General features: G+C 37.5%; 2 protein-coding genes across 2 annotated transcripts; one reads left to right on the top strand and one right to left on the bottom strand.

Annotated features, from left to right (window-relative positions):
* Positions 1-8,924: 8,924 nt before the first annotated feature.
* On the top strand, positions 8,925-14,919 carry LOC116287859 (uncharacterized). Its single transcript, XM_031694556.2, has 4 exons — positions 8,925-9,020; positions 11,937-12,126; positions 12,686-12,783; positions 13,554-14,919. The coding sequence occupies exons 1-4, from the start codon at positions 9,003-9,005 to the stop codon at positions 13,824-13,826; spliced, it is 579 nt and encodes a 192-aa protein (XP_031550416.2). The 5' UTR covers positions 8,925-9,002; the 3' UTR covers positions 13,827-14,919.
* Positions 14,920-15,307: 388 nt separating this feature from the next.
* On the bottom strand, positions 15,308-26,158 carry LOC116287836 (dynein regulatory complex subunit 4). The gene is made up of 15 exons (XM_031694534.2): positions 26,044-26,158; positions 25,628-25,735; positions 24,592-24,859; positions 22,483-22,562; positions 21,792-21,848; positions 21,086-21,140; positions 20,868-20,956; positions 20,123-20,239; positions 18,949-19,080; positions 18,614-18,649; positions 18,332-18,418; positions 17,251-17,382; positions 16,793-16,870; positions 16,093-16,158; positions 15,308-15,551 (listed from the first exon to the last, which is right to left on the bottom strand). The coding sequence occupies exons 1-15, from the start codon at positions 26,044-26,046 to the stop codon at positions 15,402-15,404; spliced, it is 1,458 nt and encodes a 485-aa protein (XP_031550394.2). The 5' UTR covers positions 26,047-26,158; the 3' UTR covers positions 15,308-15,401.
* Between the last annotated feature and the right edge of the window lie 288 nt (positions 26,159-26,446).

The raw sequence follows: 26,446 nt of genomic DNA, 5'->3' as shown, positions 1-26,446 counted from the left end.
TGAATTTTATATTTGTAGCTTTGATCATCCTAGTGTTAATGAGTTAGCTGCGACTCGAGTCAACCATCACATTTTTTACTCGTTGTTTTGAACCTAAATGAATATATATTTTGTTTTGTTAAGTTTTACTGTTAGTTTGTTAGCTCGAAACCATTTTTGAAGATTAGATAAGTCTTTGTTTAAAACAGAAACATTTTCTTACCGATTTGTGGCACCTTCCATCAGTTCATGGTTACGCTGATGATACTCAGTATTATATATATTTTTCAGTCCTGACTCGCCCATGGATGCCGGGAAACCGTGCACTTCAAGCCTTGGAGGCCACTAGTGCGTCGTCGTTTCACAGAAACTGAAATTCAGCTTAGTGACCAACTTCACTTCATTCTTAAACAAAAGTATGAGTGATAGAATATAATTATCATAATTGCTTTAGGCCCCGTTCACACTATGCCGGATAAATTTTCGAATCCGTATTTTTATTTATTCAGTTAGGCCTACCGTCCACACTAGTCCCGGCGAATCCGGAACAATTCTTCACCGAAAACGATTTTTTTCGAATACGGTCTCCAGAGTGGAACAATTTGAAAACGCCGGCTAGCGGTATAAGTGTGGACGGAGAACATTTCGTATCCGAAACTTTTCGAAGGAATACGATGACGTCATGATTGTCATGGGAACGTGGCGGGAATGCTAAAAATTCACTGCGGGCTCAATCTCAGCTTCGATGCACATGCTCAGATGTGCAATGAAGCGTTTTTGCCGCCTCTGATCGGACTAGTGTGGACGCGAAACGTTTTATCCGTTTTCATGTGTGGACGGAAAACTTTTTTCGGTTTCGGTGTGAAAGTTGCGGATTCAAATTTAACCGGCATAGTAAGTCGTGTTTATTTTGGCTTCGATAGTCTACTTTGCTCAACTTTGATTTGGGATGAAATGTTAGTCTAGTTTTCGTTTCCGACGAAGGAGTTTTTTCGTCACTTCGTCACGTCTGAAGGTTACAGTTTAGAGGGTGAAACTATTGCTTACTATCAATCACGTGACTTTTTGGAGTTGACTGGGGGGCAAACAAGCTGTTGACTGCAGAGGGGCAACTAGCGGATCTTAAGTCAAAACATCAAAATAAGTCCTCAAACTATTGTATTTGACTATTTTCACGACATCAAACCAGAAAACAAGAGATCAAAACAACCTCCAGGATTCTACAAGCCATCAAAAAAGAGCTATCACCGGAAGTGACGTCTATTGATAGCAACCTATATCGCAATGTTTTCTTTATGTCTCGCTTTCAAAACATCCACCACGCTTTATACGGCTACGCATTAGTGCTTTACTAGTGAAGCACTTGAAAGTGTTTTTCGAATAATTCCGGATGCCAGACCTTTGTGACTAATACATTTTATCAAGTGTTTTTCTGTTAGATCATTTACACAACTAAGTCTTCTAGTATAATCCTCTCGACATATTTAGATATTTTTTGGGTGTCACCGTGTTACAGGATTTTGAAATTATAGTTAGCTATAAAAACATGCAAAACATGTTCTTCTGATGCGTTAAATATGTTCTTCATGCAAAATTCTAGCCTTTTTGTCTATGCCGACTACAAAGAGTAGTTTGCAGATGACTGAACTTTCACTGAATGGCTTTTTTTTTCTTCAAGTGCAGCCTTTTTGTCCTACTTAACACATTCCTTTTTGCGCAGTTTTATCAGAATGTCTAAATTCTTTATATGGGTTTTCCCCTGCCTATTCTATCAAAGAACGAGTATGGTCAAGTTATATGGACAACCACCTACTCTCCTAGGCGTGCAAGGGAGGAACTGAACTCTTTATCAATTTAATTTTAACAACTTAGTATCAAATCAAATGATGGAATACATTCTAAGTTGTTAAAGTGTTTGTTATTTCACTTCTGATTGTTCAAACAGCGCTGCTGGAGAAAGGTTAAAGTCATTTATTCAACGATGTTTACATAAATGAGAAGCCAATGATGTGAAATACTCACAATGCATCGTCGATACGGTTCCTGAATCTTCCTTCCGTTAATTTTTCGTGCATTTCGTTGCTCCTAGAATATGAAGAACGACAAAGGTATGAAAGGAATGAACTGAGAGGGAAAGATATTCTTTCAATTTAAAAAAAATAGTTATTCATTTCTGGGGATTACAAACTTTTCAAACATTCAGTTTTTGTCGAAAAAAAACATTCAGTCTTAATCTATTAATCTCTATGGTTTCGTTGGCTTGACACGATGTGTGCTCATTCCAAGGGAAATAAACTTTTTACGCAAACAATATCATTTAGGTATTACAAACTTTTCAAACATTTCGTTGTCATCGAAAGCAAACATTTCCCCTCTACCAATGGTTTGGTTGCGGGTTTTGACACTGCGTGGGCCCTTTCCGAGGAAAGAAACTTTGTTTGGACATACAACATCAGCTCTACATGGCTCTAGGTGGCATTACAAATATTTCAAACGTTCAGTAGTTAACAAATAACAATTTTTTCTTTCCTTTTGCTATGGATTCGGTGGTTTTGACACTTATGTGTACATTCAGAGGGGAAGAAACTTTTCATTTTCGAACAACATCAGCTTTAGGTATTACAAACTTTTCAAACATTCAGTATTTATCAAATAAAAACTTTTTTTCCCCTTTTCACAGTGTAGGTTCAATCGATGGTTTTGGGGCAACACTTTTATCCTTCGATAAACAACAGCTCTAGGCAGGTATTACTAACTTTTCAAACATCCATGGCTTCATTAGTCTCCCTGGTTTCAAACATTCCATGACAGTACACACTCCGGCCGGAAAAGCGGCGAAAAACTGAGTAAATAGAGATAAAAAGAATGTTAGACTATTTATTCCGAAGGGGGGCGAGTGTGACTACTGGAATTTCCATACATTGTATCATTAAATGGTTTAAATCAGTAAAATGTATTCAACTATTTGTCAACAGTTCTACTGTAGCGTTTGGCGACAGTATCCTAGCCTCATGGGGATAGCAGGCCCGTTTGGGGGTGGATTTTCGCTACTTTCATTTAGTTTTTTCCTGAGCATTGCCGATCGAAAATAGCCGCGAGGAACTAAAAAAGCGCGGGGGATGGGGGACGGGGGCGGGGAGAAACTTCATTCCTTTCCCCTCCCTTCCACTTACCCCTCCCCATACTGTGATTTTTTGTTCTATCCACAGTTCTTACGTGACCATGACATACGATAACACGAAAGATAACATAGCCAAATAGTAACCCAAAACCGTCTGCTACGCATGATAACATTAGCCTGCGTTCAAGCGGTTTCATTTCCTCGAAATAACCGGTTGTTTCTAGGAAATTCAACAGGCTAGCTGAACGCTAGTCTCCCACACAGCCGCTCTAAGTGTCGTCACGCAACGCTTTCTCCCCGCGTGACGACACTGAATGCGGCTGCGTGGGAGGCTAGCTGAACGCAGACCGAGCTAACATCACCCGGAACAACTACTACGACAACGGCAACCTAAACCGGACGTGTGAATAATTGTATTAGGAATTTTGTTTGCACGAAAACGTCTGCTAAGTAAGGAAGTCAGAGACAAAACTTATGTAACATATAAAAATGGTCATTCCCTTATTTATTGCCTTATTTATACACACTTGCACCGTCAAATAACGCTGATTTCCACAAGAGTCGAGTGGATATAATATCAGTAAAACGTACTAAATAATAAATTACTTAAACTACTTTAGTTAATTACAAATCATAAATAAAAGCTTTCCAACTAATCGCAATATACAACAAATATCAAGAAAAAGAGTGAGCCGGATTAATTCTGTTCCGTAAAAGTCCATAGAAGTGCTTCAGGAAGCGAATTCCACAGTTTTGCTCCACTATAGGAGAGGTAGAGGAGCCCCTCAGGTTATAATGTGTCGTAATATTCTTACTAGAGAAACTAGGCGATAGGTAATAGGCGAAAAGCTATAGCAGATAGGCCATTCCGAGATCCCCAAGAATAGCTGGAATGACTTGTGTTTCTAGCTGCTTCTCTTCAACTCTCGTCAAGGTCATGGTCGACCTTGGTGTTGAGACCGATTCAAAGTTCTTTAGATTCGCGAAACAACTATTTCCATGTTGAAACGGATCGCCTATAGCCTTTGGCAATGACAATGTTTTCTGAAAAAGGTGTATCTTTCTGTGTCAAACCAATTTATTCGCATTCAGTACGAAAGTAGATATAAAAGGTTAGACTTATGGAGAATAAATATCGTATGGAAATTAGAAGTTCATTGATCGATTGTTGCAGTAAACATACAAAGAAATATCACTTATGTCTAAAGCACTCCGGGGAAGCTCCGATAATAAAACACACATGAAAGTATGTATCACTTTCAATAATATGCTCATCAAGTCAGGTAGTAACGTAAAAACCATCGGAAGTTAATGGAAGTAGTGCGATACTTCCTTAATCAATATACTTCCTGAACGAAGAGAAGAGAGCAGAATCGTCCTCTCGCTCTACCGGCAGAGCTGTTGACAAGTATTTGGATAAAGTTTATGCAATCTTTAATAAATCTTCTTAGGCGTAACACAGTCGGAAATGTAAGTTTTGGTTTTTGCAATTTATTGTAAATGAATTTATCGAACTTTGAAGTGGTTAACGTAAATTTGATAATATTCTTCAGTACAAGTGTTGGGCAGTTGTCTTCCTTACTATGAATCTTTGTACGTACTCTTTGCTTCTTTTTTCCTTTTCATTTCAGTTTCTAGTCCTACAAAACTTTGCCCTAATTTGTAAAATGTTGTTGGTTTTCACAGACATAAAGTATGCACTCTACTAAATGTTTGAAAAGTTCTTGTAATACCTGAGATAATATAGTTTGCGGCAAAATTAAAGGTGTACTTCCCTTGTAATGAACGAACAATGTGCAAACCTTCGAAATCATTGGTACAGGATAAACACGTTTGCTTTCCATGATAACTAAATATTTGAAAAGTTTGTAATACCAAGAACTGAATTCGAATATTGTTTTTTTTTAAAAATGACAAGATATCTTTCCCTCCCAGTTCATTCCTTTCATACCTTTGTCGTTCTTCATATTCTAGGAGCAACGAAATGCGAGAGAAACGGAATGAAGATTCAGGAACCGTATCGACGACGCATTTGAGTATTTCACATCATTTTTAATAAAAAAAAATTAACCTTTCTGATTTCCAGCAGCGCTGTTCGAAAAATTCGAGTGAAGTAACAAACACTCTAACGACTTAGAATGTATTCCACCATTTGATGTGACCATACGCTGTTCATTTTTAATTGATGATAAATTCAGTTCCTCGCTCCCTTGCTGTGCATGGCTAGGTCAGTAGACTTGACCATACTTTTGTTTGAGAGAATAGTAGGAATATAACAAAACTGATCAGCAAAGAATTAAACAGTCTGACAAAACGAAAGGTTGTGTTAAAGTGACTCAATAAGGGTTGCACTTGAAGGGAAAAAAAAAACATTCAGTGAAAGTATGACTGCAAACTACGAGTTCTTCGTAGCCGGCATATACCGTACAAGAAGGCTAGAACGTTGCGTGAAGAAAATATTCAACGCATCAGAAGATTTTGATATTAGCTCACTGTTGTGCATGTTAATATAATTGATTGTAGTTTAAGTATCCTGTAACACTGTGACACCCACAAACAAATACTGAATTCGTAAGATTGTATTCACTTTTTGAAGACGAGTTTAGATCACTCAACCAAATTAAAATTTCATGTTAAGCCCCGTTTTGACTGGCGACTTTTGCTGCGATTTTTGCTGCGATTTTTGTGGCAATTTTCGGAAATATGAAATATTTTGTCTCATCCTTCAAAAGAGACAGTCGTCTAGGAAAATCTTGGTATCCTGAAAAAACTAGTGAATTCTTTTCCATTATTTATTATGGACAAGATCGCAGCAAAAATCGCCGCAAATCGCTAGTGCAAGGGGCTTTAAGGACTTTGGCAAATAACTTAAACTGGTCAATGTTTTGACACAACATTTCTATTTCTAGGGATCAGGGATCGTCCAAGTTTTCGATTCAAACTAGAACCTTTTTTGGCAGGGTTTTCTTACTAATCGCCACGATCTTGAAGAATCGGACATTCATTTATTGGTTCCGCCATATTAAACTGGAAATATAATAACTGAAAAATACTGTAATTTAAGTAGATATATTGACACATTTGAATCAAATAACTAACAACAGGAGGTAGCAAGAGTGAGGTTTCTGCAAGAGTTACATTTTAAACAAACTGTTTTGAAAGTATGTGGGTCGTAACAGTTGTAACTGTCCAGTGACGTTACGTAGTAACTTAACATGGCGTGTTTAAAAATGAGTTGAGTTTGTCCATGTTCAGGTTTAGTTCATCAGCGAGAGCGTTCCATACTGAGATGAAATACGAGACTTTTCCCCCTCTAGTGACATCATGTTCTTAACCTGTATGAGGCTAATATTATAGAGAAAATCGCGAAAAGACTCTTCTACTACTATTAACAAGGAAATTCCTTCTTTAGCGCATTTATACATCGTCTCAATTACATTTTTATGACCAGTGGAGGGCATTCGGGCTGCCTATCGAGGCTCTACATAAACAGGCATACAGCTTACAATCATGTACAAGAACATGCGTAATAGGTAAATTACGAGCCTTGTACGAAACGACTGAAGAAGAGGGCCAATGGGCCTTTCACAACTTCAAGTCGCGTAAAAAATGAGCCAGCTCAATTAGAAACCGTGGATAGCTGTTTCGGCCTGTATTGGGCCTCGTCAGCAAAATCACTTACAATCTTGAGTGAATAATGTACATTATTATTATGCCTCCAAATTGGGATAGGCTGTTGAACCGGGAGACAATCCCCTACACTTACGCGAATCACTAATTCAAAGGGCCTATGGTTTTAAGTTCTTATCCGAAAAGACTTGAAGGAATATCCAGTTGCAGATGCAATTAAAGGGTCAGTACCTTCTTCTCAGTAATTTTAAGACCCCGAGGACCCGGAAGAGAATCGAACCACGATCTCCCGCACAACAGACCGTCACGTTTACCAATTGAGCTCACTGGTAACCGGTAATGCGAAAGCCAGGGTGCATGAGTGCGAAAATATATGAAAATTGCCACGTAAGATCTCCACAATCTGGGCTTTGAGTAAATAAACAATATAGAAAGAAAGTGGAAACTATCATTTTGGAAGCTTTTGGTATAGACTATTTTACTTCGTACTGTATTGGCGTATTGTTCCCATTTCATCCCTTGCCATTTTCTTTACAAAATATTCTTATTTTTTTGAGTTGTATCCATATAGTCTTGTGTCTTTTCTTGTGCAAAACGGAATACAATAGGGAATAATACGTGGTCTGAAATGCAAAAACATTACGGTAGAGGCCTAGCTGCCCAACAAATTAGCCTATCCTTTTCCTCTTGTCCAACGCTCTTACGTCTTAATCCACGTAATGAACAGAAAAAGAAAGGCATTTTTTGAGCGAGTGAGGTTAAGTTGGGTGGTAAATGCTCTTTTAAATGTATAGTGAACTCTGCTATTAGTTACTTAACAGATTGTTGAAGTTGTAGATGACAACATCGGTGAACTATTATCACATTACGTACCGTTCAAACGGGACTCTAAGATTAACGGGTTTCCTTTTCCTTTCGCCGTGCTAGAGCTAGCTAGAGTTAGTATCACACAATCACTAGCCATGACAACACGATGCATAAAAGAACAGAATAAAATTGCACAAGAAGGACTGTGTAATCGACCTAACGCAAAAACACTTGAAAATTTTCCGAGTCTCAAAACTGGGAGTTATCAGACGAACATGTTCAAGTGTTTTACTATTATACCATTTACGTTTAACCGTTATTAAGCATAGTAAAAAAAGGAGCGTACGAGAGCGACATCAAAATACATGCACAGCATCGTCTAGACTGGAACCTTCAGTTCCGAAACGTGACACAAAGTGACGCAAACGTAAGACTATAACATTTTATCAAGTCAAAGTTGAACACAGTTCAAGACAAACAAAAAAAAAAAAAAAAAAAAGGAGATGAAAAAAGTTACATCATTTTTAGTCATGATGTAATTAGGAGTATAGGAACACGGTGAAAAACCTCCACAGAATATTATAAAAGTTCCGTTACTTCTTAAAAATTATAAGAAAATGTAGTTTATCTTTAATATCGATAGCTCCATTCGAACTCGACTCAAAACTCTAATCTATGAGGAGAGATTGCTTCCCGCTTCCTGGGAGTATTTTCCAGTGAATAGAGAGTTTTAGATTGATTTTTTTTTCTCCCCGCAAACGGCAAACGTGACCACGTTTTCATAGTTTTCCTTTATTTTACTTTACCTTTTACAAACCTTCTCACCAAGCGCAAATACTCTTTTGTTTTTCTATTACTTGGACTTTTTTGCGATTCTTTTTCAGTAATTTAAAAGAATTTTTTACTGGTCAACTGACGTTTCACGTTTGCCGTGAACGTAAATCTAAAACTCTCTAATAACATAGAGTTATCCCCTACATTGCATTTTCATCAGATACTGATAGTTTGCTAATCCTACCTTTTGTAAGCATGTATTTTGGTATTTTGGAATTCAAAGAAAAAAAGAAAAAAGAAAAAAAAAAAAAAAAGAAAAAAGAAAACGTATTTAGGATGAATAAACTAAAAAATGTCAACAATGTCGTCTACAACTTTGCTATGCATAACTGAATGAAGCGATAGAAAGATGATGATACTCGAGAAAAATTCCAAAACACGCTACAGTTTCTTTCGCACCGTCAAATCGTAACATCCCACCATTCCCATACAAAGGAAATGCGGTTTCCTTCCGGATAAGTTCGTGTGGGAGGCAGAATCGCAAAAGTATGGACTCTCCCTAGAAGCGGGTGCATATATAGCCAAGCAGCATACTCTAGGTCCTCATTGAAAAGATCAACCAAGACCTAAGAAGACCAAAAATCAAACTATCTGAAGAAGAAGACGACCCGCAGTTTGCTAAACAAGAAACATGGACAAAATTATTATCGTAAGTGCATGTAGCTAGAATTGATTGGTAAACGTTTACAGCTCAAGCTAGCCGTGAACAAATCTTTTAATTTGTTTTTTAATTTATTTTTATTTTTTCAATTTATAATCTCCTTAACTTTCTAATATTTCAAACCTTCTAAAATAATGCATTGGGTTCAAATACACCGAGTTATCAAAATGAATCTTATTTTCAATCGATTGGCTCAAGGGATGATTTACAAGTATGCATTTTTTTTAAATTGACAAAAAACTAACTCGAAGGGTCCAAGGCTCGATTATCCTCACTACCTTCAAGTAGTGCGTTCATTTTTCAAGCTATTTTCTAACTTATTCTATGATACGTAGACTGTAGATTTTTTCTTTTTTCTTTTCTTTTTCTTTTTTGTTGCTTTTTCAGTGTTGTTTTTGTTTTTGTTTTGTTGTCATTTTGTTTTTTAAATATCTTGCTAATTCACATAAGAACTAGATACACGTGATACACGTACATATTCTTTTTGCTGTTTAAACCTGTAATTTGAACTAACAGGAGTAGTTAGTACCCAGAATTGGTTTCATTGTTTCCATTTTCAACTATTTGTCACTGAGTGGTTTTTCGTGATCTTTTTCGTTAGTTATCTTACAATACGCGTAGGAACTATACAACCAGTTTGCCTGCAGAGGTACAACTTTGCTCTGCCGTTTCTTTTTGCAGTTTAGAATATTATCTGCATATTGAAATCATAAAGACAGCCGTACTGAGTAGAATTTTTGGCTTTTTCTATCCCAAAACAAGAAATCGTCAGTGTTTAACAAGTAGTAATGGTTTTAAAGATGACTTGCAATTTTTCTTTCTTTGATAAGTTTCCTTCTGTATTGAAGCTACGGGAGAAAACTGGACATTCCTTCTTCGTACATTCGGTTGTTAACACTACCTATTTCCAATCCAATCTTCGAGTAACCAGTCCACAAGTCTGTTATATATTTGTGGTATCAACAACGCTGAAATGGAGCGGAAACGATTGCTGAATAATAAGAAGCAGTAGAAATATTCGTGAATATAATATTTACTATACATTTATTTAGCCATTTCCTTTTCGAATTTTGAAATTCACGCTCACGAAGAAAAATTTGCTTTTTTTTTTGTTTTTGTTTTGTTTTTTGAGCTGGGTGCCGCCCTAGTTTCCGACCGGTATGAACGATCTTGTTAGAGTTTCAAATTGATCGACGGAAATGATTTAAATCAATAAACCACACGTAGTGCTCGTATGGTTAAACTAACCAGAAGTTATGCCGGTAATATTGAGTTAAGATTTTGTGCCGCTTGACCTATACCACCAATAGGAAAATAAGTAAAGGCTTACTTATTCAACAATCAACCAATATTTTATTATTATTCTATAACATCTATTTGTTTATATTTCCTCCATCTTATATATATGTTTATTTTAGGGTGCAAAAACTTGTTTAACTTCTAAGGTTTTTCTTCTTAACAAAGCGAGCGCCATGTAAATTTCCGGTTGGGCTATGGTTACTAAAAATAGCCCAACCGTAAATTTACGTGGCGCGGGCGTTGATAAGAAGTTTCCCTCTCTTATTTATGCTCTCTTCTTTATATTAGTAAGTTTTTTAGTGGAAAATTATTAGATCTTATTAACCGAGCGAGAGGTCTGTACGGGCTAATCTTGACCGAGGTCGGAATGTACAGACCGAGGTCAAGATTATCCCGTACAGACCGACCAAGCTCGGTTGATAAGAGTTTTATTATATGACCACTTTTCATTGAAAAGGACAAAATGTTTTCGCCGTAAGATTAATATGCGATCGGACCGGTTAATACCGGAGAATCTAGACCAGTCCGCGATGCGATCTATCCAATCAGATTGCTCGATTTGCTAGTGTCCAGGCTCTAAGATTCACGGTCATATAATAATGTCCAATAATAATAATTTTTTTTCACATTTAGTTGTAACGCCAAAGTTAAAACTTCATCAAGTCAGGGTTATCCCAGATTTTGTTTCTACAGCAAAATATATAATAGGTTGTTCGAATAGCAATGTTCATAATTTTCCTTATTACATATTTACGTTGGTTTTTGTCGAAACCTACATTTTCTAACATTTCAATAAATGTTGCACAATCATTAGAAAATACTCCGAGGAAACTTATTGAAAGATTAACAAACTTTACATGGCTATAATCACTATTTAAATCACTAATACATTTTTTATATTTTTTCTTCTTACGATCAGCATTATTCTTAAGGTTTGATTCAAAGCCAACAGTAAGTTCCAATATATAGAGTGTACTAGATGTTTTTAAAATCAAGTCAGAGCGATAACTATCGCCAGTTATAATGGAAGGACTGTGATAATTATCAAGGTCAGCATAGAGAGTAGAATTGTCAACGGTTTTGAGTGATGAGGCAATAAAGTTGAGGACAGAATTATTGCTCCAGGTGAAGCGATCGAGATAGTGTTGACATCCACTTACTATATGTAAAAGAGATTCGGATGAAAGACAAAATGAACAATCTGGTGATTGCGAGATACCCCATTTTACGAGGATTTTCCTGGTTGGGAGAGTGTTATTTATGTAGCGTACGGTGAAGTCGTAGATGTTCTTAGGAAGGTTGGATTGTGCCGATGACCATAAGCCATTTAGTTTTGACAGGGAATAATTGATTATAATATAAGGATAATAATATAATGATAATGATAATAATAATAATAATAATAATAATAATAATAACAATGATAATAATAATATTTCATAAACACTCTGGCGGAGCTTTTCTAACTTCGTTAATCTATAGACATTTTCACCTTGAGCAATTTTTTTTTCATTTCAGAGATTCATTTGTGGTCTTGTTTTGCACAGCCTCAATTTTTTCTATAAAATTTAAGTCTTATCTTTTCTAATTGTTTGCTTATTTTAGGCTTTGCTTGTTTTCTTCGTTGTTACCGCATACACCACACAAGTTCCTGATGGCCCGTACAAGATCTCGGTGTATCCCAAGCATCACGACTTCGTCACACGTCCCTGCCATATACTGATGATGAAAGTCGGCCTAAACGGTAAACGTACTCTGGGACTTGGAACCTGTTGCGATCAGGACCAGTGGACAGGTTTGTATTACGGATATATTTTCTTTCGCTTTTACTTTTCGAAAAATTCATGAGTATCCCAAATAATACGAAAGGAATAACGAAGATATCCCGATGAGTTTCAAAACAATAGCTGTTCACTCTCCTAGAGGTTTGTCACGTTCAATTGGGAAAACATTGTCACGCGACGAATAAGGTGTAGGACCGAGAACTGGAGCTGGAGCGAGCGGAGAGCAGCAGAACTTAAGTTAACCACTAAATGGTTGACAGAAAGCCTAACGGCTTTTGCAACCCACTTGATAAGGCTGCCGATAGTTCGAATAAGGAGATGCGAATAAGAATTAAGATTTTTTTGGAGGGAGAAAAAATGGAGAACCCGGAGAAAAAACCCTCGAAGCAAAGGAGAGAATCAACTATAGAAAATCTTCTCGCGTACCACAACGCCAGCCAGGCGGGACTCAATCTCGCCAGTAAAAATGCACAGAGGGCGACGGGCTATGCGAAAGTCTAGGGTCGTCTTGGTGAAATTAATGCAAGCGACCTCACCGTTTCCCTAATAAATGTATTTCGTCTGTTCCAGACCTTCGAATTGTACGAGGACGGGCCGGTGGAGTTACCAAATTGAAGATAATGAGCAACGATTTGAATTATGTTCTTACAGACAAACTGGAATTCGTGGTAAGTATACTTGCGTAAACTAGCGTTCTGTCTGTCAGTCATATCATCTGATGTATCTTTAGCTTATCCACATGTTGCGTGACACTGAATATGATAGCGAAGTAAAGCTTAAACAAAAACTTCAAATATGTAAAATATAGAGTTCAAAAGTTGCCGTATACACTATAAATAGCACAGTACTCACTTTCGGTAACGCTCAGTAAAGCTCGCACTTTCATGCATTAGCGTGACCATTTCTGTGAAGTGTGACATTTCTAATGATATGACATTGTGCTTATGGCGACACCTGAAAACGTTTGCGCACGCGTGCCTTTTTAGCACGTTTTCTAAGGATTTAGAAGAGTTTACAAATTTTTTTGCGAGAATACTTTTGTTAGATCAAAATATAAAATGAATCACTGAAAGAAAATATCAAAGTCCAAGCATTGGCTGCATTTTTGGTACTTTGTGAAGTTTTTTTACTAGTCACAGTGTTGATGGTTGCAAGTATTCCCAAGGGAGTCCAAAAACAAAAACATGGCGGCCATTGTGGTGCCATTAACAACGGATGCTAATGAGAAATCTTTTGTTAAATGTACCAACATGGCCGCGATGATGACGTAACGTGGTAACGAAGAATAGCCATAGCAAATCTACAATATAAAAACAGTACTTTCATTGTATGTCAAATGCCCTAATAACAAGTAATGAACTAGATAGTTCTATTACAAATGTTTCTGGTCTATAGTACAGTGTTTTTTTATTCTTTTTATTTTTTTTAACCCACCCAGAATACTACTTTTGCGTCGAGCATGAATCCAAACAAAGTGTATTTCAAGACTGGACTTACCATACTGTCACGCAGAGATAAAACATATCTAAAACCAATGTCTTCTCCTAACAAATTCCTCTCGGGTGACCTTTATTGGACGAAAAAAGTTACACTGGTCAACCGAGAATCTTTAATTACAAACTTCATGCTGAGTAATTCTACTTGCCAAGCTTACTTACAGTATCCTAGTTTCAACTACTGCCAACAAATTGCAGGTATAAGATGTGGCTAAGGCCACTCAAGCCATTTAGTTTGCTTTAATGTAGCCTGCATATCGGTCCAAAGGTTTAGGGGATAATGGCCCCCCCCCTTCCCTTCTCCGAAATTCTGCCCCACCCCAACCGTTTGGGCCGCTACGCAGGCTAGAAGTTAAAAGTTGCACGTGCACATGTAAGCTCAATATCAGTAGTAGTAGTTTAGGGTAAATAAGGTCGATACTGAGTCAATATTTCATATCCACTACGTCTATTATTTTATTAGTATTGCCAAGCTTTCGGCCATATTGGCATTCTTCAGGGCAACGTGTTATTTCATGTAGCCTTGAATCGCCAATATGGCCGAAGTTATAAACGTAGTGAATACGAAATCTTGACTCAAATGCATCCTACGTACAAGAATACATTTGGAGGTCGTTACGGCTTGATGTTTTTAGTGCCGAAGGACATTCTCGTACCCAGACCCTTCTCTACAAAAAATTGAAGGTTTTGGTAACACGCAAACCGGAAGACCCAGATGTCGTCAGATATGCGCATGCTCCACATATTCTGACTTCCGGTATAACTTCAAACCGTGTTTTTTTAAATGAAAAACAATCAAGCTTATTTTATCCATTGCAAATGGAACAGTTTATTTGTCTGTGATTAACATTGTGATGCGTACGGTAAAGCATTCAAATGTCAACCGTTGTACGATAAAAAATCCGCGAAACAGATGATTATGCAAAAAATTTAAACCAATCAAATGAACGGTCGATTTGTTTGTTACAAGAGCCTTCGATTTTTCATTAGAAAGCTGAGAAGGCTTTGGTTACGATGAGAATGTGCCGAATGATTGAGGCATCCGAACTAAAAATGATACTGATCTGAGTAAAAATGTCCACTCGTATTCACATAAATTTTTGTACGTAGATTGAATAATTTATTTTTTGCCAGATGATATTTAAAAAAATCTTTTTAATGTATTTTTACTCAATTAAAACGACGAGGTTTATTTGGACCCGGCGTGATTATTTAATAACCATATTTTGCTTTTGAAGTGTAACAAGATTCCAAGGTTATATGTAATAGTATTGAGTTATATTTAATAAAGATTATGTCTAAAACATATATGGAAAGTTCGATTTCATTTATGAACCTTTATCCACAGCAGCCATGTTGACTGTTACGAGTAACTATGATCACCACACAGCCTGCATATATCGCTTATCATCATCGTCATCATCATCATCATCGTCATCATCGTCGTCAGCATTATCATCGCCATCATCATCATCACCATCGTCATCATCACCATCGTCATCATCACGACCATTATCACCACCACCATCATCATCACCCACCACCACCACCACCACCACCACCACCACCACTTCCACCACCACTTTTATTATTGCCATTATACTTGAACTAGAAAAACTTCTCAGTACGCATGCGCAGATTTCTATTTTTAAGTCATATGAGCCGATATTCAAAAAAATATATATATATTTTGTACTTCGATCGTAGATTGAGTTTTATTGTCGAAATAAGATACTATTTACAAGCGTTATTACAATTTTGATGGATAAGCTGTCATGAGTCAGGTATTTCTAAGTTGGAGCCGCTACAAGTCCCGCGGGACCTTTGCCGAGTTGCTGTCCCCCAACATTACTTTCGAGTGGCCTGAAGCCCAGTTCTTCAGTAGGAACACCAAATGAGCTCAGTTTGGCTTCGTAAGTTCGGATTAAGTCGTTGTGTGCCTGTCGAGAAAGAGAGAGTTCTAAAATAACTATCATGAATCTCATATTCTGATTGGTTGGTTGATTGGTTGCGTGCTTTATGACCGACAGCACACACTCTTTACGCTCATGCGTCATTTATTGATCTAAAATAATGATGATTGCAAAGTGCATTTTATGAAGGAAATAAAAGGAAAAAAACTACCTGTCTCCAGTTATAAAGCACTTTGGAGTTAGCAGAGCACTCGAGAAGTGTTGAGAAGCAGTCCGCTAAGTGTCGTGCTTCTCCTAACACTTCTCTCGCGTTGTGCCAACCCCCGCGTGCTTTATAACTGCACACAGCACGCGCTCGCATTATCTTTTTCTTCACGTTTTCTATTTCTTCATATTGTCGGGGAGGTAAAACTAATAAGCCAGGATGAAAGGCCAACATTAGAAGCCAACTCTCTCAATGCATTTTCAACTCATAATGAGGATGGACAAGAAGATTTGACATAAAAAACTATTATTATCCAATGATAATAAACTGGTCCTTTGCTTTAACCCTGGGTCTTTTACTCACCTTACAGACACGTGCAAGCTCGTACTGAAGGTCCTTTATTGCACTGTTCTTTGAATCCAACACGTCCTAGAAAATATTTAGTGGTGTTCAATTTACAAGGAATAGAAACCATAGTTAGCGATTTCCCCCGTTCCATCAATCAAGTGCTGTCTTTGAGCAGTAAAAAAAAAAAATTTTTTTTCATTTCAGTGGGTTTACCACCCTAGGTGGACGGCTGGATGCCTAACAGGCCTGCCACCAAATTGATAAGGCAGTCAGTTAGCACGGTCACTGAAGATGGTCGTCACCATCGTCTTCAGTGGATCTTTAACGTCCGCCTTATACAGGGTTACATAGTGAAGACAGAAGGGGCCTACGGTTTTAACTCCTTGTCCGAGAAGACTTGAAGGTCTAACCATTTGCAGATATAATTGCAAAGGCCGGACCTTCTCCTCAGTTATTTTAAGACCCTGAGCCCTTGGTCCGGCCGAGGCTTGAACCACGACCCCCGACGCTCTTACCAACTGCGCTAACCGGGTGGCGGTAAAAAAAGGCGCGCTCGACCTCAAGACGAAGGCACTAAAATGTTATCAGGTGCATGCGTTTTTCATTCTGGCACTGTCGACAAAATCCTATGAATAATATGTGTGAATCAAGAAAATACTATCTGGAGGACAGTATAACTTAGTGTAAATGAAAAGCAACATGACAATCCATATACCTCTAGTTTTCTTGTAACAACAGTAAGAGCTGTAGGATCCAAGTTGGATGCCGACAAGACTTCATTGAGTTGTGCTTCCTGTGAACGTAAAAGATAGTAGTCCTGCGTATAATACCGTTTTAAAATGTTATTTATTCTAGGAGTAAATCAAAGGGAGGGGTGGAAGGGGAAAAGAGGGGAGGGGAGTGGAACGGAGAAGAGGGAAGGGGAGAAGAAGGAAGTGGAGTGGAGGGGAGAAGAGGGGAGGGGAGAAGAGGGGAGGGAAGAAGAGGGAAGGGAAGAAGAGAGAAGGGGAGAAGACGAAAGGGGAGAAGAGGGGAGGGGAGTGGAGTGGAGTGGAGTTAAATGGAGTAGTGTGGGAGCAAATGTGTAAAAAAGGTCGAGTGGGAACTTATAAAGGAGGCACGGCAAATGGTGCAATTTCATTCAAAAAGGAAACTCAAGCAATCTCTACAAACCTTCTTTTCCAGCGTATCTGCCAAGGCAGACAATTTTTTCTCAAGAAGTAAGTTTTTAAAGTTACTCTTCTGTTGAACCTCATGGATGGCTTTGACGAATTTCCAATACAATTCATCCCTCTCGCTCTGAGTCTGAATGATAACAGAAACCAAGACGAATGTTAGAAGGGATATCAATGGCTAATAGATTGAAGGCACTTAACCCGTGGGGGAAAAATAGGCTACTCCCCTACCCCAAATGATAACAGCCAAACCAAGACGAATGTTAGAACCCGTGGGGAAAAAATACCCTCCCCCCCCCCCCCCCCCCCCCCCAAAAAAAACAAAAAACAAAAAACTAGTCAACGTATAACAGTCAAACAGACACAAAAGAAAACAATAGAATTAGGGTTTAGTGAATTCACTCCAATAGACCTCCTCAGCTCTGGAGCGCTCGAGCGTAATGTTGTCACATTTCAGACCACGTGTCATTCCCTTCAGAATGATATTCTTTGTTTGAGTTGTATCCATATTCATGTGTCTTCTCATGTGCAACCGAGCACAACCGTTAAACAAAGAAATGATACTCTAGGGAATGACACGTGGTCTGAAATGGAGCAACATTACGTCAGAGCCGAGGAGGTCTATTATTAAGGGCTGCTCCACTGTTTAGCGGTTTAGTAGAACGGTTTTATCGTGTATTAATGGTAAACACACGTTACGGATGGCATGAATGCGCGCGATACAACACGACGTTGCATTTCTCGGTCGGTATTCAACATGTTACGGCCAAATCATACTACACTAAATAATCCATTCCATCCGGTTGGAAATTCCTTCGCTAATGGAGAGAAAAGAGCGAGAATCTTTGACTTCCGAGAAATGCCTATGGTACACGCGTCACGCGTCTACCCGAAGAACCAAAAAGAGCGGGAAAATTGTATTCCCTCAATCGAAAGACCGAGTTTTACGGAACTATCCGATCGAAATGACACATAACATTCGTTTTCCAACCGGAATTTCTGGTTTTTCCGGGTAAAAGGTAAATGTTTTTTTTTTTTTGATTCATATAAAATCTAGCGGCTCTAATATCAGCCCTAACCTGTGCGAATCTCTGTTGTAAGACCTCGTGTTCCCAGTGCAAGCTTTTTAACTCCTCCTCTTGTACTTTTAGTCTTGCCTTTGCGCTCTACGAAGAAACAGAAGAATCATATAAAGCACTGGGGGATTGACAGAAGTGTCCAACACTTTTCTCGTGTTGTGCCAGCCCCCGCGTGCTTTTATGACAGCACGTACACAGCACGCGCGCGCGTTTTCTATTTCTTCAATATCTTCGATAAATTAAGTGTTCAATGCATAATTCGAGACAGAGGTATATACTTACAGCTAGAGAAGCTTTGTCTTTTTCATAGTTTGAAAGCTAAGGAGAAAAAATCATCGTAAGTCAAGAGAAAAACGTGGCACTATCGTACAGCTATACCAAAAACTATTAACTATTATTAGCTGTGCGAGTTATTCTATCTAGTGATACTGCTAGTAAAGATAATCTACTTCTTCAGATGATGAATGATGATGATAATAATAAAGGATGATAATGATGATCTAGTGATACTGCTAGTAAAGATAATCTACTTCTTCAGACGATGAATGATGATGATGATATTTTTTTTAATAATGCGGGTAGTGGTGGTGACAAGCTGTTGTTGATAGCCCACTAACCTGTTTTCGTAGTTCTTCTACTTCCTCTCTCGCTTTTTGTAAAGGTTCGGTCAGACGTTTATTCTCCGCCATGATTTCATTCATTTGTTTTTCCATTCTTTCTTCCTTCTTTTTCATTTCTTCAACTTGTTCCTGTAGTTTACAAACGTTAGGGTGATGGGCAACAACGATTTTTCGCGCAACAATATAGCTCAAAAAAAATTTACTTCATGGCGTAAAACCAGAGTTGCGAAAAATTATTCTCGTGTGACATGGAGCGCGGTTAGTTTTTTAACGAGTTTTGGCTGCAGCAAAATGTTGCAGAATTTTGAACGACCTTCAAAACTCACAACATTGATTTCTATCTTCGATTTGTATTGTCCCGCCCCATGTTGCACAAGTCAACTTTTAACGCAACAACGTTGCGCTAAAAATCGTTTCGTGTAACATTGACTTTTCAAGGGTCTTGACATCTTGATAAAAATCCACTTTAAGCTTGGTGCGCGGGCAGCTGAGATTAAAGGGAATCAATGGACTTGACATCACATAACGTGTAGATGCGCTACAAGCTCGTTCTCTACCGTCCTTTGACTAGATTGCGAGCAGTCTCACTTCTTCCTCCAGACTCCAGAACTCCTGCACGCGTCCACAGCAATCCTGAAACACTCGTAGTTTACGGAGTCTGGAGGGGAAAGTGAGACAGGCTGCTCGCAGTCTATATACTCTGACTAAACCAGGAAAGACAAACGATACCACTAAGTCATCGCAAGTAGTTGTTGAAGTGAGAAGACAGCATTAACGTGCAAACTTGTAGTGAACGACTGTCGTTCCCATTGAAAGGGACCTTGGTAAAGTATATCAGTATGCAGTGTACATGTATATTTCGAAAATCGTTGTCGCACCAAGAGCCTCAAGTAACAAGCCAAGGCTCCAGAGAACGTCGGTACTTTCAATTATATATAATTGATTTATTCATGGTTCATGCAAGTGGCTGTAGCTCTCCACTAATTATCGTCTCAAGCAGCCTTGCTTGGAGCAATTTGTGAAGTCAATAAATGAAAAATGCACCATGAATAAACTAATTACAGCTAAAAGTACCGGCGTTCTCTGCGGTCTTGGCTTGTTGCTTGAGGCTTTTGGTGCGACAACGATTTCTGAAATAGGTGTATACGTGAAGTGTAGCGTTTAATCATACCTTCAATGAGTTGATCAGGGCTAGGTTATTCAGTGTAATATCATTATAATAGTTCTTAATATCACTGAAGGCTTTTTCATGGTTCTTCATGAGTGTGTTAATCTGACCATTCTTACGCTGCAATAAAATAAAATAAATGGATCAACAATCTATTAGTATCAATCATGAACAGCACCAGTTTTCAATACAAATGAACATGAATGGCAGACACTTTGCTCTTTAGTCAGGGGTGGTGGAATAATATTTATTCAACTGGGCCCGGTTGTACGAAGCCTGGATAGCACTATCCGGCGGATAAATCCTTATCCAGTGGATAAGTCGATGCTGTTATCCAATAAATTCATGCACCGAATAAGATTTATCCATTGGATAGCACTATCCAGGCTTTGTACAACCAGGCCCTGATCTTTATTTGCTCTTTAGTGAGGGGTTGTTAAATGAAATTTATCCAGCTGATTGTAACTAATGAGCAAATATGATCCTGTTTAATGAATATTGATTGATTGAATAAAGTATTACAATACAATACAATTTTATTTGGCACCTTATACTAATAGTACATGAGTGTTTGATTCCAAATATATTATAGGTATATATATATACTATGTATTAGGTAATTTTCTTAATTCATTTTCACGTATCAGCATACATTGATGAATGTATGCTGATATGGCTCTTTGTAGAGACGCTGATTTTGAATTGATTAAGAACATAAAACGACTGTCATGATGACAGCCTACTGTACCTCTTCAATCTCGTGGATTTCTGTCTTTCTTCTCAATTCAAGTTCTTCTCGTAGTGCTTTCATCTTCTTATCATATTTGGCTTCGATTTCTGCAACACAATATCACATTATATCCCAACATATCTCCTGTTATTTCTTTCGCAGTAAAATACCTGCCTATACATCAGTTGTACATTTTTATTGGTGTTATTTAACAATATTGAGCAACTGATTCTAACCTTTGACTTGACGTTCAAAATCTTGTCTCAGTTTTGTAACATGTTCGTCATGTTTCTGTTGATCAAAGGTACGTATACATACAAACATGAATATAAATAATCTTATGAAATAAACAGTTTAGGGTGATGGGGATTAACTTAAGTAATGGTCAATGCGTGAAGCTTGGATATCTCCAGTTCTGAATGCACACAGGAAGCTGCTTTAAAAGCAGGAGAGAAGCATAAGAGTTGCATGAGGCATAGCCAAGAAGCAACCTCCCAAAATTCAAAATGATTTAAGAAATACTTTGTGTTCTGAAAGACAGTTTTGATGTCCTGAAAAAGATGCATGAAATTAATGGCTGAAAATGATTTTTGTCTTCACACGAGCGTGCACAATCCATTTCTTATTCATACAAATCCAGCCAATCAGAGTGCTCGTTATATCTTGGCTATGTCATAAATTTTTAAGACTTTAAATTCTTAAATAATTAGAGTAGCCCTGGATCTTTTATTTGATAAAAAATGTCTAACTTGAAAAGAAATTGAGCAGTTCCATAAATTATCCTAACCCCCTCCACAGAGGCATTTGGAATTTCAGAGTGGGAGGAGGGGGGGGGATTGATCACTTCTGGAACTACGAATAAAAAAACCGTCCATAGATTTGAATGATTTGTGTATGTTACGTAGTCTGTAAGGCATTAGTTAAAAGGTACTACTATCTTACTCTCTTAAGGTTCTTCACAACATCTTCATGTGACAGTTCTTGTTCTTTCAATTCAACCTAAAAAGAACATTAAATAGAGAAGAAATGTCATTAAATCACTGTCTTCGCAAAGTTTTTAAATTGAGATTATAACAGACATGTGTGGTATCCAACCATTGAAAGGGAAATAAACCATTTCAATTGACTGTGTTGAATGGACCATGCAACAAAAATTCATCGTTGATATTCCATAAGCACTTGCCAAAGCTTTTTGTTTTTGCGCAATACGTTAATACTTAAATTTAATATAAATCAACTTTATTTAGAGAGAGTGCACTCAGGACCATAGCCACCGGTACTGTTGGTCCGGTTGAAACCGGACCAACTTTCGGGAAAAAAATATTAGAAAAATAATTAAAAAAATATAAGAAAAACTAAAAACCCTCAAAAATCGGACCAATCAGAAATTTGTGGCTACAGCCCTTGACAGTTGAAACTAATAAACTTGTGGCCCTCTATGGTTAACATCTCTGAAAGAAATTGGACCGCCATTTTACTTGCATGGACATCTAAGCCACAGTGAAGGTCTAACTAATGTGCAGATATTTGTTAAAGCAACTAGGGCAGTAACCGGTTCTACTCAGATATTTTAAGACCCTGAGTGTGGGTCAAGTACATAAGTGCTATTGAGAAGGATTTGTATAATTGTTACCTTCAATGATCTCTTATCTTTCCTCAAGTCTTGTTCTGAGGTCCTATGATCATCCTGCGCCAGTTTAATTGCAACAGAAGCTGATAGTTCAATGAAATTCATCATATTAATTAAATTGTCCTAATTAATCAAGGAATCAATTAATTAAACAATATATATCAAAGCACAGATGGGCAGGAGTTATGTACATTTATATTGTAATGGTAGAAATAATTCTTTAACTTTTTTACTGTAGCTGAAAGCATCTCAGAAAAAAAAGGAGTCCCTGATACATGTAGGAACCATACCCATGACTTTCCAAATAACTGTATGTGACAGAGTCAAAAGACACTATTTTGGACAGTAATTATTTAGTCATAAATCTATATTTTTAATTAGGAATGCCTCGTGTACACATAGGAATGTAATTCTTTAGTTAACTGTTTGCGTGGAAAATGCGTAAGCAAGAAATAATTTCCGTACGTAATTACATTACAGTGAGTCATGCCTAGGTTTGGCGCTTGTTTACGTAAGTTCGTGTTTGGGACATCCTGTTTGCGCCTAGGGCGTGCAACATTGCATAGGATGTGTAAGGTCTTAAGAATGCAGGTTTTTCCATAAAAATAGGCCCAAACTAAGCTTAAATCAGTGTAGTAAAAGTTCTTGAAGACGTTGCGTTGTCTACGGATATTTTCACATATCAAGACAAGGAATTCTCTACGATGTAAAGGTATGAATCTTTGAAGCCTTTTACACTTTTACCTAGGATAGATTTAGGACAAATCTATGTTAATATCGTTAACTAGTCGTTATATTTTATAGCTTAGATTATCTATATATTTGTTAAGCATTCGTTTCATGTTTTTGTAATGCTAGTCGCATTAGCGCGTAATTTAGTACAAAGTTATTCACGCAGTAGTAATTTAGTAATCACGCTGAGTGTATCTTGTCTTTTAAACTCTTTAAAACGTTTACTATAGGATCGCTACCGCCTTACTCGCTTGTTTAACCTCTTTACTACGATAAATAGCCTTAACTGCGGGATAAAAGACCTTTTCTTTCCAACCTTTAATTTGTTCGCTACTTAAACTCTACACTCAAGGTCATTGTCGCGACCGCGTGTTCAGTAAACCGTGTAATTCTTAGTTTGTCATAAACAAAGGTTAAAATACTTAAAGCCATAGTTAACCTCTAGTCAATTTTTCCTATTGCTTTTTCCATTGGTTTAGTTCATTTTAAACGGTTTACCGACTTGTACATTAAACTTTGCAACCTAGTAATTTTCACTCGCGTATTGTAAACACTGCTAATCAGTATGCAATATTCAAATTACCTGTGACGTAATTTACGTATTTCCGTTTCTAGTTATATCTAGCAAGACTGTATTCTATTCATAACTTTTTAGCTATTTAGATAAGCTACAAATTTATTTTATCTCATTGTAAATATTTTTCTTGTTTTCATTAGAGATATCCTGTAATCTCGTTCCCGTTTTTTTTCATGTATTGTAAAGTTGTGTAAATTTTTCAATAAATTCTTTTGTCAAAACCACTTGCAATCTGATGCATAGCTGAGCGCCTTGCCGCCGGTTACATGTAGGAATTGGTCTAATCTGACTGAGCTAGAGAAAAGACTCAATATGCATGATGAGTGGCCATTTACATATTATATAGTTATGCGCCATGACAAGGGGGCGTCATGACCATTATTTTTGAGATCCAAAAAAACGTCAAAAGCACCAATGGGTCCATCCCTCCACCTACAGCAATGAACAATTATTTCATTGGAAGGTGAAGTTATTGTTGATGAATATTTACAGAGCCAGTAGTCTTTGGGCAGCTAAGGCAAATCTTCACAATAACCACTGAACTTTAGATGAATAATTGTTTTTGTATGATTTTATTCTTGAATATCAGAGGGGGGCTAAAAAATCCAGGATAAAAAAAATGATGGTATACTTTCCGCTCGGGCAAATTTTGGAAAAGATCATAATCACCTCTCGAGCAGTGATTATCATCTCAGAATCAGTGGTCGCTTGACCAATCACAGCACATAAAACTCTATATTCAAGTCTCTAAAATCATACTAATGACCGGATAATGACTTGTCTCCTAGTGAATAAAGTCTCACCTTCTGCTTTGAGTTCTGCAATATTATTTTGGTGTTCATAGAGAAGATGTTTCACTTTTTGTTTATAGACTTTGATCTCTACTTGATGTCTTTCCTCAGCCTCCTCCATCTCCCTGTCCTTGTTCCTAAGCTCTGCTTTTGTTTCTTCATGTTGCCTCTTAGTGATTTCCCAAAATGTGTTCACTTTGTCCCGCTCTAGTTGGAAATAGTTTCTTTCTTCTCTCTCTCGGTCTAATTCTTCTCTTAACCTAACAATGTGTTCCTCAAGCTAAAATAAACATTGGGAATGTGGAAATGATATTTAAGTAATTTTGTGATTGAAAGGTATGGCTAATAATAATAACTTTTTAATATTTATAAAGCACATATCTCATATGCATATGCTCACATGCGCGTAATGAATATTAACTGAGAGAATACTCCATTTTAACATTTCCATTCAGTGACCACGAATAATAGTTCCTAGCCGAGGCTGGAGTTACCGTGCATGATAAACTGTAGTTTTGCTACTGTATATGTGGAAACTCCAGCCCCAGCTAGGAAATATTAATCATGTTCAAAGAATGGAACTGTAAAAAGAAGTATTTTAGGTATCTGGTATAATATATGCCTACTCAGTGTAGCAAATGCAAAAGAAGAAATAAGACAGGGCTTAAAATAATGGCTTGTCATCATGCAGCCAATGTCCTGCCAGAATTGAAAAACTTGTCCAGTCAACTGTTGACTTGTCAGTCATCTTGGCCAGTAATATATGTCGAGCTAAAAATCATTTGTCTTGTGATCATGACCAGTGACTGACCATCAATTATATCACCAGCATCTGTCCCACATTTTGCACTATGCACTTGGTTGCTTAGACATCAAAGCACCTTCGGGGTTTTTAATATTATTTTATGATCGATGGGATACTATTGACAGTTTAGAAGACTTAGTGATCTAGACTTGTGTCTGGCAAGAACAAGTGGCAATGAAATTGGGGGTCTTCTAGCTACATGTACATTTATAAGCTGCCATAACTCGATGTTAACATGTATACCTGTTCCTTGGACATTTCTTCGGTGCTTATACCATCTACGATGGTGGGTGTCTTTGACTTCGCTGACTTCTTTTTTCCCTTCTTTTTCCCGCTCTTCTTCTTGGGAGGCTGAAAATATCAACACATGCCTCCATTAGCTGAAACCAAATGTCTTAAACAACAATCTTTCTTCACGGCTTTACTTAAAACCGTTCAAAATGTCATCCAAAAAGGATAATTATATCTATTTCATTTATTTTGAGAAGGAAAGTTTCAAATACGGGATAGAAAAATTGTGTTGTAACTTTTCAACGTCCCTTTTGATGGAGAAAGACGACAGACTTCCAAACAGAAGCTGAGATAAACGTGAGAAATTCACTAATAAAAGACGACCTTTTTTACGAAAGACTTAGCTAGAGCACCTTTAATTTACTTACCATCTTGTCGAGCTATTCAGTTAAAAATTCCAAGCTTAAAATAATGATAAAAATTCGTTTTTCTTGACGAGTATCGAGTTTTTCTTTACTCTGTCGAAGTAAATATGGCGATCAGTATACTTGTTGTCATGGTAACAAGAACATCAAGGAAATGAAGTCCCGGATGTTAGTACCGCTGATCATCCAAAGCTGTAACCTTGGGCGCAGTTCCTTTACGGCTGTTTTGAATTTGTAAGGGAGGGGAGGGAGAAAGTAAAATTTTGATCTTAAAGAAGAGCATTGATTAAAAATATATATATATTATCCTTGACGTTTTCGTAATGCTGAAGTGTAGCTTAGACGATTAAGCTGAATAACAGAGACGTTTGAAATAGTTTTTGTTGGTATTTTAGCTTTTTTTGAG

This window comes from Actinia tenebrosa, unplaced genomic scaffold (genome assembly GCF_029948245.1).
Source record: "Actinia tenebrosa isolate PJP-AT-01 unplaced genomic scaffold, QUT_ActTen_1.0 PGA_scaffold2__45_contigs__length_23673736, whole genome shotgun sequence".
Classification (NCBI taxonomy): domain Eukaryota; kingdom Metazoa; phylum Cnidaria; class Anthozoa; order Actiniaria; family Actiniidae; genus Actinia; species Actinia tenebrosa.
Note: the sequence above shows the minus strand (reverse complement) of the source record. Positions and strands in the feature narration are given on the sequence as shown.